Raw genomic sequence first — 12,767 nt, forward strand, 5'->3', positions numbered from 1 at the left:
CGGGGGGCGAGGCCCGGGAAGCCCCACGCGGTGCTCCCCTCCCACCCTGGCTGTTGACCCCACTCAGATGCGGAGTCCAGAGGTTCTGGCAGGGAAAGCGCTTCCTCCAAAGTCACACTTTGGAGCAGCCGAGCCAGGATTTGAACCCCAGCAGATGTCCAGACCCTGACTGGTCCACCCGGGGCCCAGCCATGGTCCCCTGGGTCCTGATGGGAAAAGCTGTGTCTAGCCCGGAGATGAACCAGTTTAGGGACCATTCCCTCGAGCGTGTGCGGGCTAGTGAAGTGTCGATCAAGGTGTGCCGGACTCCCTCAAACACCACACTTTTCTAAAAGCAGTTTTCTTGTGCACATTTAAAATGGATGTTTTTCTGAAATGTAATATGCACTTTCCCATCTTCTTAAACAGAAGATGAAAGAAGCATGCAACCTTTGCTGTTGGCTTTATTTGCCTCCCTGTTGCCCCCCAGGGAGGACTTGCCATAGGGAGAGGGTTTGTTCCTCTCCGAACGGCCCCACCTCCTGGGTGTTTTGAATGTTACCCTCCATTCATATGGAAACCAAGTTTGGGCAGTGCGGTCAGACCTCAGTTAAAGTCTGGGCCCTGCCCGTTACTGCTTTAAGTAATTAAAGTTTCACCTCAGTTTCCCTATTGGCAAGACGGGGGCCATAACACAACACATAGGTTCTCTGAGGCTGGACACCATCCCCAAGCCCCTCCCACCAGCAATAGAATCTCCAAACACCTGATTCCCACCTGACACTCGGCTCCACTCCTCCTTCCCGGCAGAACCGAGTCTTGTTCACTGTGAGGTCTCCAGCCTTACCCCAGGGCCCCTCACATAGTTAGTGTTGAGTCTCTTCCCTGCTCATTTGCATTTGAACTGTCAACCCCATAACAGATTTGTAAGAATTGTGGGTCAAATGTGAGTAAACTGGCTCCACATGCAGATGGGACAGAGTCTCTTGTGAATAACAAGCCTTCGCTTCTCATCTTCAGGGGGTTCCGGGGTGGAGGGGGAAATACAGTCCTGGGCCCTGGCCTAGGAACAGCTTCTACCAAAGTTTGCTTTAATGGGCTGTTTTCTGCTCTGTGCAGAGGGGCACAGATTCCACCAGGGTGAGGCTGGTGGGGTGAGTTCGGGAGGTCCAAATTCAGCGCCATCCTGCTCAGCAGGCTGTGCAGCCATGAGGGTCGTGGGAGGGCCAGGCCTGGCATGGCAGTGACCCCATTGCCTCCTGCGCCAGGATTCAGAGCAACTACATGGCACTGCAGAGGATCAACCAGGAGCTGGAGGACAAGCTGTACCGCATGGTGAGGCCGCCAAGCAGCACCCACTCCCCCACCCCGCACCGCCTCCCCTGGGGGAGCCACCCAGCTGACACGCCTGGCCCACTCAGGAGCTGGGACACAGGTCTTGCTGGTCCCACCCCTTTCTCCACAGAACATGTGGAGCCGGGTGGGTGCTCTCCGGCTAAGTGCATACTTGGGTCCAGGGCTCCCCCGTGCTGCCTGAGCGGCGGGTGGGAGCACTCCAGCCTGGGGGCGTGTAAGAGGGGCTGTGGACGGAGGACATAAAGTGGGAACCGGCCCCCCAGCTCAGCCTGCCAGTCCAAGGACCTGGGCCCAGGAGGATAGAGAGGCCGAATTTAGGCCCTGGGTAAGCCAGAGGCAGGTTTGAGTCCCAGCTCCACTCTCATGGGGACCCTCACACCACCTGCAGATGACCTCAGTGGGGTTGCCATTTTCTCTGTGACCGCACCGCTGGGACATGTCCAAGAGGGACAGGGTGTGGGTTTCTGGTGCCACTCCCTCACTAGGATGAAGAGGTTTCCTTTCTTTCTACTTTGATGACCGGCTCATTTTGTTTTTGAAAGCAACAACCTGCCCACCTTTGCGGTGCTGCCGGAGAGGCGGGGTGGCAGGCCTGGGGACTGGGCCTGGCTCTGCCTGGGTCCCTGGACACAGGCCCTTTCCTTTCTGAGCCTCAGTTTCTCAATCTGTCTAGTGAGGTGGGCTGGGCTGTATGCCAGGCACAAGTCATCTGTCCGCCGTCCCCACTCCCAGCTGCTGAGGCAGGACGCTGTCACCTCTGTGTTGCACATGAGAAACTGAGGCTCAGGGTGGCAGTGACGTCCCCAAGGCTGTCTGGATTGGCAGTGTTGCACCCAGGAATTGAACTAGGGTCTGTCTGTGCTCATTAACCCCGCACCCTTGGCCCTTCAAGTGTCTTGTCATTCATAGCTACAAGGGGCAACACGGGGTGCAGTTGAGTGACTGGGCTGGCCCACCAGGAGCCAACCACAGACTTCCTCCTCCCACTGTCCCACCCCCAGGGCCAGCACTATGAGGAGGAGAAGCGTGCACTGAGCCACGAGATTGTTGCCCTCAATAGCCACCTGCTGGAAGCCAAGGTGACCATCGACAAGCTGTCGGAGGACAACGTGAGTGCCGCACACACTTGGCCCGTGGAGGGCTGCTGGTGGGCCCAGGCGAGGGCTTCCCAGGATGCACTGGGAGTCACAGTCTGACTCTGAAGGGGACTGAGCTCAGCTGCTTCAACCCCAGCCTCAAGGGGCTGGCACAGGGTACAGGTGGATAGACAGGCCGGTCAGGGCTTTGAGAAGGACCTAGTGCAGTTGGGGAAGGATGGGGCTGCCTCGCTGAGGATGCCAAGAGTGTCCTTAAACAGACCCTCTGCCGTGAGGACTTGAGCTAGGGGATGCGGGGCCATATTATCCCATTCAAGGCAAGGCTTCCTGGCCCCAGGGCGGGGTCACGGCCACTCAGGACTCCTGCCCTTGGCCTGTTCCAGTGTCGCATCACAGCCGTGTGGCTGCCCATGGGGCCTAATTTCAGGTACCCTGTGAGATGGGCCCAGTTGCCCTCCACAGACCCCGGACAGCTGCCCCTGAATTCACGAATTAGCTTCTACTCCTTGCCAGACCCTACTAGGCTCCAAGATGATGGTGTGAACAACACAGGCAAAAAAAAAAAAACAAAAAAAACCACGTCTGCCCACGTGGAGTTCACATCTGAGTGGGGCAAACTCTGGAGTACGTGAGACGTGTGAAACGCTGTGAGAAACAGAAAGTGAGGAACAGTACCAGGGAGTCACCAGCTGCGGGGCCTGCAGATTTCAGGAGGGTGCTTCTGGAAGGGGCTGCTGGGCCAAGCCCTGAGGGAGCGAAGGAGCCAGCCATGCAGACACCCGTGGGAAGAGCGTTGCTTCCAGGCAGAAGAAAACTGGGGTGTGCAGCTGTACCTGGTTAACTTGGAGGACCCCAAAGAGGCCAAAGAGCGCCCAGCGGGAGGGGGAGCCAGGGTCTGAGGTCAGAAAGACCATAGGAGGCAGTGCTGCATAGGCTCCTCCCAGAAACCTGGGCTTTATTCTGAGTGCAGTGGGGAGCCATGGAAGGGTCTTAAACAGAGGAGCAACGTGATTGCACGTGCAGCTTCCCAGGGCTCACATGGCTGCCGTGCTGGCAACAGGCTATACGGATGAGGGCAGGAACAGAAGATCAGGAGGAGTCCAGGGCCATAGTCCAAAGGATGTTGGTGGCTCAGGCAATGGTGGAACTGGGCAGAGGGCTGAGATTCTGGTTGTGTTTTGAAAATAGAATCAACAGGACTAACCAAGATTTAGGATGTGGGTTGTTAGAAGAAGAGCTGGGTCTAACCCAGCTACAGGGTTCAGAGCCCAAACAAAAGGAGTTGCCAGCCATTTCCTGGCTGGGGATAACTGGGGAGGGGCAGGAGCTGGGTGGGAGATGCATAGGAGCCCTTCAAGGGGAGATGTCACCAGGGCAGCAGGAGGTCCGGGTCTGGAGTTGAGCGTGAAGGCCGGCATGCCAGTGGAGACTGCCGAGGCCGCGTGCAGATAAGAAGCAGGGAGGCCCCAGGATGGAGTAGGGACCAGCAAGGATGCCTGGGAGGGAGTGGCCAGCAGGCTGGGGGACACCAGGCAAGTACGGTGCCCCGACAGCCACTTGAGAAGGGGTCTGCAGTCAATGCCCTGGCCGGCTGACTTGCCAGCTACTGAGAGACCAGGTCAGGGGGAAAGAAGAGGCATTGGGATTTGGGGAACTGGAGGTCGGTGGTGGAGTGGAGCAGTGGTTCCAGGCACAGGCCACCCTTCTGAGGAGTGTGGGTCTAGCAGGAGGAGGACAGGAGGACATGGGCTCGGGACAGGAGGTGCTTCTTAACGTGACAAGGCCAGGCCCCTTACGTAAGTGGGCACTAGTCCTGGGGGCCTCTCTGCAGGGATGGTGCACATGAGGAAACTAAGGCATGGCCAGCTTCAGTGGTTTCCCAGGTAACCCAGGTGGTCGCTCGCAGACGGGGCCAGAACTCAACCTCGGGACTCTGACTCCAGCAGCCCTGAGCCCTGGGCGGCCGGAGCGCTTGCCTCCACCTGCTTGCTCTGCCAGAGTGTCCCATGAGCATTTCCTCCCCAAGCCAGCAGCTGCAGCTGCTCAGGAAAGGCTCCCAGCTGTCCCAGAGATGGCCACCTCAGACACGAATAGCCCAGGCGGTTGGGTACTCAGCCAGGTGCGCCAGGGGCTATGGACATGGCATCGGCTTCCCAGTGGCAGCCACTCCTGGCTGTGGCTGGTGGGGCTCAATGGCAGACCTGGGCTGGCTGGGCAGTGCCTGCAGCCCTGTGGTGCCAGGGGCAGCTGATCAACTGGGGTCACACAAGGGGCCAGTTCTCAGCTCTCAGGCAGTCGTGCTGTTCTGTTCCTAGGAGGCCCAGGAGGGCACTGAGAGGGGCTTGGTGACTCCAATTCCCTCCACCGTGTAGGCCAAGTTGGGGGCACCAGCCTTCAGTGAGGGAGGCTCCAGGGCCGTGGTGGGGGGACAGAAAAGTGCCTGTGTCAGAGACAGCCTTCCTTGGACAGCAGGACGCCTGGTGCTGGTTGGGTTGGGACTGTGGCCAGCCTTGCCAGGAGCAGCCATGGGGCAGCTCAGGTGGGTCACAGGGCCTCCGGGCCACCCCAGGGCTAGCTGTCAGAGCCCTCGCAGTGGGGACCCCTGTGGGGCGGGAATGCAAGCCCCAAACACAGGCACATGCAACAGAGATTCTCGGTGGCGAAGCCACACCCCTTGAGTCCTACTGTTTGCATCTGTTTTCAGCTCAGGAGGCTGAGCCAGTGCCCGCCTGGGCCTGGGGTCACACACCTGCCCGGTCCCTGCCCAGCCCTGCAGCCATACTGTTTCCAGGCCACACTTTGGGAAGGGGGGTGTGAGCAGCAAGTTTGAAGTACGGGGTGGAAGGTGCTGGGGGCTCATCCTGCCTCCCATTCCTGCCTGGCACTCCCTCCCAATCATCTTTGGAAGGACTCCGGGAGCCTGAGGGACAGGTAGAGGGAGACCCGGCCTGCTCTACGAGCCTGGGGGACCCCCGGGAGCTCAGGGCCATTGGGGCTCCTTCTTCTACCACTGCCCCCCACCTTATGGGAGGTTCTCATCTTGGCAGGGTCCCGAGGGCACCGGCTAGGGCAGCGGCAGGGCCCTCCATGCTCCAGCAGCCCCAGGTCAGAACGAGGCCCTCATTTTGCAGGCAAGAGTGTGGAACCCAGAGAGGGCCGGAGCCAGCAGTGGGTCTCTGTCCTGCCAAGCGCACAGCAGGCCCTGTGCACCCCACTGCCCCTGCTGGCCACTCGGCGCTGGTCAGGGCGGCGGGGCCTTGGCTGGGGTGAGTGGCGCCGAACGCCTTCTCTTGTCTTTTAGGAGCTCTATAGGAAGGACTGCAATCTAGCGGCCCAGCTGCTGCAGTGCAGCCAGACCTACGGCAGGGTCCACAAGGTGTCTGAGGTAACGTGGCCCCGCAGCCAGGCCCACCCCACCCCGGGACCACCGGGCTTCTTTTGTGCCAGTGCCACCCCAAGGCCATTTCCCAAATATCTTTGAGGAGGAAGATGCCAGCTGAGCCTGAGCCTCCTCTGTCCCCCTCGCTCCTGTGGGGCCATGACATTCCTGATGGTGGAGGGGCTGCCAGAGACACCCCACCTCACACAGCCGTGCAGCCCCTGGCCCTCACCAGAGTCCCTTTGGCCCACCCCAGCTGCTGGTTGCCCTCTGTTTCCTTCGAGGGCTGCTCCAGGTCCTTGCTTCCACTGAGCACTGACACGGCAGAGTGACCTTTGCGGAACTTTGCAGGAGCCTGTGGCTGGGCACGATGATTGACGGTGCCTATTTCAGAAAGAAAACGTTCAGGAAAGAGGGCGGGACTGAGGCCACACGGCAGGCAGGTAGCAGAGCCAGGACCCAGAACCAGGCCTGCCCGATGGCAAGGGCAGATGGGCCAGCGGCCCACCCTGGCCTGCCTATGGCTGCCGCACCAGGCGCACCCCACCCCCCAACCCTCCCCTCACATGCAATCTCCCAGCCAGGCCTGTGTTCCTTTCCCCTGGTCCTGGGCCATGCCTGAGACACTCACAAAATAGATCAAACAGTAGCGGGACACCCCCAATGGCACCAGGCACTCTCAGCCCTGGCCCTCAATCTTTGTTGCATCTGTTTCTGAGTCTGTCTTCTTCAGGAATGCTCCAGCAGCATAACTGGGGGGCTGGGGAGCAGGTCATGCCCCCAGGAGAACCCGTAGAACCCATGGCCCTGGGAGAGCAAGTCAACCCCTTGCTGGGCACAAAATGGGTGGGGTGGGGCTGGGAGTGGGTGCAGCCTTGAGTGGGACCTGAATCAGACCTGGGTTCTGGCTTCTCCAGGCGACTGCAGCTTCTGGGCTGTCCTGGGTGCAATCGGAGTGGGGTGGGGAGAGATGACCCAGGATCTCCAGGCACTCACAGCACCCACACCCCTGGGAGCCTGTTCAGTACAGCGTCCTGGATCCAAGCTCCCCGTGGTGTGATTTGAGAAGCCGGGAGGCCCCGTTCGTCTGTCTGTCTGCCTGCCTGTCGGTCATGGCTAACATCAGTCCTCAGCTTCGGGGCCAGGGCTGGGCTGCCATGCTGACAGTGACCCTGTCCCTGCCCTCCCCCTCCTCCCACCCGTTCCAGCTGCCCTCGGACTTCCAGGAGCGCGTGAGCCTGCACATGGAGAAGCACGGCTGCAGCCTGCCATCCCCGCTCTGCCACCCGGCCTACGCCGACAGCGTCCCCACCTGCGTCATTGCCAAGGTGCTGGAGAAGCCGGACCCCACCAGCCTGTCCTCGCGCCTGTCCGATGCCTCGGCCCGCGACCTGGCCTTCTGCGACGGGGTGGAGAAACCAGGCCCGCGGCCCCCCTACAAGGGAGACATCTACTGCAGTGACACAGCCCTCTACTGCCCGGAGGAGCGGCGGCACGACCGGCGGCCTAGCGTGGACGCGCCCGTGACCGACGTGGGCTTCCTGCGGACCCAGAACTCCACCGACAGCGCGGCCGAGGAGGAGGAGGAGGCCGAGGCGGCGGCCTTCCCGGCGGGCTTCCAGCACGAGGCCTTCCCCAGCTACGCGGGCTCGCTGCCCACGTCCAGCTCCTACTCCAGCTTCAGCGCCACGTCGGAGGAGAAGGAGCACGCGCAGGCCAGCACGCTGACCGCGTCGCAGCAGGCCATCTACCTGAACAGCCGCGACGAGCTCTTCGAGCGCAAGCCGCCCGCCGCCACCTACGAGGGCAGCCCTCGCTTTGCCAAGGCCACGGCCGCGGTGGCGGCCCCGCTGGAGGCCGAAGTGGCCCCAGGCTTCGGGCGGACCATGTCACCGTACCCGGCCGAGACCTTCCGCTTCCCGGCCTCTCCGGGTCCCCAGCAGGCCCTGATGCCCCCAAACCTGTGGAGCCTGCGGGCCAAGCCGGGGACCGCCCGGCTCCCCGGGGAGGACATGAGGGGCCAGTGGCGGCCCCTGAGTGTGGAGGACATTGGCGCCTACTCCTACCCAGTGAGCGCTGCCGGCCGTGCCTCACCCTGCAGCTTCTCTGAACGCTACTACGGCGGGGCCGGGGGCAGCCCGGGCAAGAAGGCGGACGGCCGCGCCAGCCCGCTCTACGCCAGCTACAAGGCCGACAGCTTCTCGGAGGGGGACGACCTCTCCCAGGGCCACCTGGCAGAGCCCTGCTTCCTGCGGTCGGGCGGCGACCTGAGCCTCAGCCCTGGCCGCTCGGCTGACCCACTGCCCGGCTACGCACCCAGCGAGGGGGGGGACGGGGACAGGCTCGGGGTGCAGCTGTGTGGGGCCGCCAGCAGCCCTGAGCCCGAGCAGGGTTCCAGGGACTCCTTGGAGCCAAGCTCCATGGAGGCCTCCCCGGAGATGCACCCTGCCGCCCGCCTCAGCCCCCAGCAGGCCTTTCCGCGGACTGGTGGCACCGGGCTGAGCCGCAAGGACAGCCTCACCAAGGCCCAGCTCTACGGAACCTTGCTCAACTGAGCGCCTGCGTGCAGGCCTGGCCGTGGGCCCCTCCCCGCCAGCCCACGGTGCCCCAAAGGGGCCGGCCCCACCTCTCCCCAGCCCCCGCTGTTCCCCCGCCCCTGCCAACAGGAGTCTGTTCCTCCCAGCACCTCCTCTCCTCCCCAACCCTGTAGGCCTGAGAGGAGGATCCCCCACACCGCGGTGTCCACCCAGCCCCGCCCCGTGGAACTCCACTTAGAACGTTTTTCACACGTCCTTCCCCCATGTGAGAGGAGCATCCCCCCTTTTATAAAGCGAAACTATTTTTATAGAGAAAAAGGGTCTTTCTTAACGCACTTGGCCTCCAGCTCCCTGGACGGCTGCCTTGGCGTTTTCAACACAAAGCTCCTTTATTTTTTGGGTGAGGGTGCGTGGGGCCTGCCCCTTGGAAGGGAAGGGAAGGACGGTGTCCTGTGGAGACCAGACTCTGCAAGTAGGAAGTGGCAAGACCACCCCCGCCAGCCAGTGACAAGGGAACCCTGAAGTTGTGTCCACAAAGAGGGAGCTGAAACGAGTTCGGGGCTATGAAGTGTTTTAAAAATCCATTTTTCGCAGTGTGGCCACCACACCGCCCTGAGCCCTCCCACGGCCCATAGTCCCTGGTGGGCCGGGATGATGCCCCAGTGCGGCCGGTGCTCATCTCCGCCCCCGGGTCCGCCCCCTGACACCGTCTACTCTACCTCAGACATGATGAGGCCCTCCACTCCTGGTTTCTGTAGCTTGCATTCCTGTCGTCTCTGATGCATGCCCTGTCAGTTAGTACTGTATTTTGCATTCATTAATAAAAGACGCTGGTGGAAAGAATCTGGGTTGGGCTTTTTCTCCACCTCCTGCCTTTTGGTCTTGGGAACCTGGGGCCCCTGGTGTCCCTCCCCAGCCTTGTTCTCTGCAGCCAAGTTGGGCCCCTTAACTCCACTTCATACCCCATCCCCATAACACCCGGTCCCCACCCCGGCATCCAAGTTCCTATCTAGGGTATGGATTCTCCTGCTTTTCCCAACCCACCGGATACAACAGCTCTTTGATCTCATGCTCCTGTGCGCTGCCCCACCGATTTCCTGGCCTCTAATCCTCGTGTCTCAGACTTGGCTTCTGCTCCTTGAGAGGTACTGGGGGTGCAGACGGCATGTCGGCAGGCAGCCTTTTCCCTGGGCACACGGGACGCTGCCGCTGTGCTCTGCCTTCCTGCTGGCACTGGGAACTGGCTGTCAGTCCAGCAAACGCTCCCCTCTGGTTAGAAAACAAAATTGCTTTCTTTTCTCCAGCTCTTTGAGATTTTCTCTTTGACTTTGGCTTTCGGCAGTTTCCCTGAGGTGTGTCTGGGTATGGAGTTCCTTCTTAGGAATCCTTCTTAGGATTCTCAGGGAGTCTCACATCTGTGGATTGGTGTACTTCACCAGTTCTGAAAAATTCTCAACTATTGTATTTTTAAAACACTTCTCTGCCCATTCTGTTTTCTCCTTCCGGGTTTGTTTCCCAGACCTGTGCCACCTCAGGCCTATAGTGGCCCTGTCACCCCCCCCACTGTGCCCTGTGCCACCCCAGGCCTGTAACGGTCCCTATCACCCTTCCCCACACCCTGTGCCACCTCAGGCCTGCAACAGGCCCTGCCACCCCTCCCCACACCCTGTGCCACCTCAGGCCCACAATGGGCCCTGTCACCCTTCCCTGCACCCTGTGCCACCCCAGGCCTGCAGTGGGCCCTGTCACCCCTCCCCCCCTGTGCCACCCCAGGCCTGTAACGGTCCCAGTCACCCTTCCCCACACCCTGTGCCACCCCAGGCCTGCAGCGGGCCCTGTCGCCCCTCCCCACACCCTCTGTGGCTGCTGCGCTCTCCCTGCTACACTGTGCATCATCTGTCTTCCAACTCACTAATTCCCTCCTGTGTCTATTCAGCCGCCACACACAGCCACTGAGGTTTTCATTTCAGTTATTCATGTTTTTCATTTCTGGAGTTTCTACTTGGTTGTTTTACAAATCCACAGTGCCACTTTCTTAGCTTCCCATTCCCTGGAGATATTTTCCAGCTCATCTCATTTCTGTCAACATGGTGGGCACAACCATTTCACAAGCTGGTCTGGGACTGGACCGTGTGATCTGTGCAGGTCTCCTCATGGTTCCTGCTCCGGCAGCCCTGTTTCTCTGGACGCCTGCTCATCCTGGACACACGCTCATCCCTGCCCTTGAAGATGTGCATGTGTGGGTTCAAGGCTGAGGATGGAGGCCCCTCCCCAAGGGGGCCTTTATGGCTGTCCCTGTAGGTGCCTGGGGGCACGTCCCAGTGGGGAGCACCTCACCCCAGGCTCGTGCCTGGAGGGTCCCTGGCACACCTGGCTTTGTGTGTAGCTCTAGCGTTGCTCTGTCTCTGGTCAGACGACTCCAAGGAGAGTGGGCATCAGCCATGGCTCCCTGCATCCTTGCCCTTCCGCTTCCTCTGCAGAAGAAGCCAGAGCCAGCCTGGCTGTGTCTTCTCCAGCCATAAGTGCCGCCCCAGGAAGCAGCATCCCTGAGCCAGAGGAAGCTTGGAGAGGTTCGGAATTCTGGTCTCCGCTCTGGGGCCATGGACAGAACAGGAGCCACAGCCCTCACTGAGCTGGGGGCAGCCAGGAGGGCAGGAGAGAAATAACTGCACCCGGTGGGCAGAGGCATCCCCAGAGGGGAACCCAAGCCTCAGCTGCCCCAGTGTTAGCTGCAAGATTTCTGTCACCCAGACATGGGAAAGCTGAGGTCAGAAAGAGGGGCGCTCTGGCTCTCCCACCTCTAGGTGACAAAGGCCCTGCTCAGCTCTCCTGGGGGCTACCGAATCAGACATACCTGCCCTGGGTGGCAGCCTTGGCCCAGATCTGGAGGGCTAGATTCAGGCTGTTGGCCCCCACATTGCCACCTCAGAGCCTGCGGCCCCCAAGATGGCCTCTGCACCTCACAGGGCTCTCCTGCCTGGGCTGCAATGCCTGCCACAGCCGGGCCTGCAAGGTGTCCTGTTCCCAGAGCAGCCAGCACTATTAGACCCTTGCCTAGGACTGGGTAGGAATGGTGACTCTGGCTGCAGAGCCAGGCAGCCTTCCGGCTCAGGAGAGAAGAGGAAGGAGAGGGTCCACACAGCTTGCAGCAGCAGGGTCAGGCTGACACCCCCAGGGTCGGGGGTAGTCAGGACACTGCTCCTTGTGGTGCTGAGCCTGGGGAACCTTGGTTCACCACCCCCAATTCTCATGACTCAAAGCTGGCTCAACAGGGCCCTGAGACAGGAGCACCTATGGCTCTGACTGGTGACTCTTTTCTCGCAAGATCCCTTGGGCTGGGTCTCGGTGCCCCGCTCCTCTCCCTGGTGCTGCTGTCAGCTGGCAGCCTCATGATGGCCTCAGGGACCTGGCTCTGCCCACAAGGAACTCAGAGGTAGAGGGGGAAGGCAGACAGTGTAACACTCAGCTCAGGACTTCCAGAACACAGGGCCTGTGGGCATCTGAGAAGAGAGGGCCCTCATGCTCCAGGGGGATGAATGAAAGGGGTCAGAGGAGAGGATCACACTGGGTGCTGAAAGATGAATAGGAGTTCAACAGGTATTTTAGGCAAATGGAACAGAGCCATGAAAAGGCACAGATCTGTGACAGCTGGAGAGTTCCAGAAACTGTTCAGTGCTCCCGTGGGGCTCCCAAGGGGCTGAGCTCTGGAGCTGGCAGTTTCCCTCTGGATCTGCCCTTCGACGTTCTGCACTTGGACTGTCCCCACAGCTGGACGGGAAGTCCTGGGCAGTCCCCATCTACCCAGGCAGCTGGCCATGGCATGGGGTTCCCTGCTCCACCCCTGACCTCTCCCTGCACTGAGATCCTGCCTTGTCTTCAGGGAGGCCCTGTCTGCGCATCCACCACCCGCCCGCACATCCATGTATGTTTCGCCTCAGCTCTCAGTAGGGCAGCGCAGGGTTGGGCTCTGCCACCAGTTGACAGTGTCACCTTGGGCAAGACCCAGGCCTGCCTGGCCTGCTTCCCTTTATGGAGCCTGAGGACATTCATAAATGCAATTTCCAGGGACCCTCTAGGTAGCTGGGTCTCCCACCGTACAGAAAGCCAAAGTGAGGTGGAGGTGGTGCCCACAGGAGGCCATTTGGGAAGGAATCTCAGGTGCAAAAAAGAGCACAGGCTTGGGGTCAGAGGGCCCTGGGCACGGCTCCCTGCCCTCAGGGCAGCAGTTTCCTCTGCTGGACAGTGGGGTCATGGACACCCTGTCAGGAGCTGTGAGCACCAGCTGCACTCAGAAAAAAGTCACGGCCACGCCTGGCATACAGCAGTGCAGCCAGCACACGCAGTCTGCACGGCCACGCCTGGCATACAGCGGTGCAGCCAGCACACGCAGTCTGCACGGCCACGCCTGGCATACAGCGG

The 12,767-nt window shown here is 60.8% G+C and overlaps 1 protein-coding gene across 1 annotated transcript in view; it reads left to right on the forward strand.

The window, feature by feature from the left end:
• Positions 1 to 9,191, forward strand: part of BEGAIN (brain-enriched guanylate kinase-associated) — a 13,861-nt gene extending 4,670 nt beyond the window's left edge. Inside the window, exons 4-8 of the mRNA XM_011991799.1 lie at positions 12 to 88; positions 1,248 to 1,314; positions 2,337 to 2,444; positions 5,734 to 5,817; positions 7,020 to 9,191. Coding sequence (XP_011847189.1) covers positions 12 to 88; positions 1,248 to 1,314; positions 2,337 to 2,444; positions 5,734 to 5,817; positions 7,020 to 8,366 — 1,683 coding nt within the window. The 3' untranslated portion in view covers positions 8,367 to 9,191. The remainder of the gene's footprint in view (positions 1 to 11; positions 89 to 1,247; positions 1,315 to 2,336; positions 2,445 to 5,733; positions 5,818 to 7,019) is intronic.
• The last annotated feature ends 3,576 nt before the right edge of the window (positions 9,192 to 12,767 follow it).

The sequence above is a fragment of the Mandrillus leucophaeus genome, unplaced genomic scaffold, assembly GCF_000951045.1.
Source record: "Mandrillus leucophaeus isolate KB7577 unplaced genomic scaffold, Mleu.le_1.0 Scaffold4, whole genome shotgun sequence".
NCBI classification, from domain to species: Eukaryota; Metazoa; Chordata; class Mammalia; order Primates; family Cercopithecidae; genus Mandrillus; species Mandrillus leucophaeus.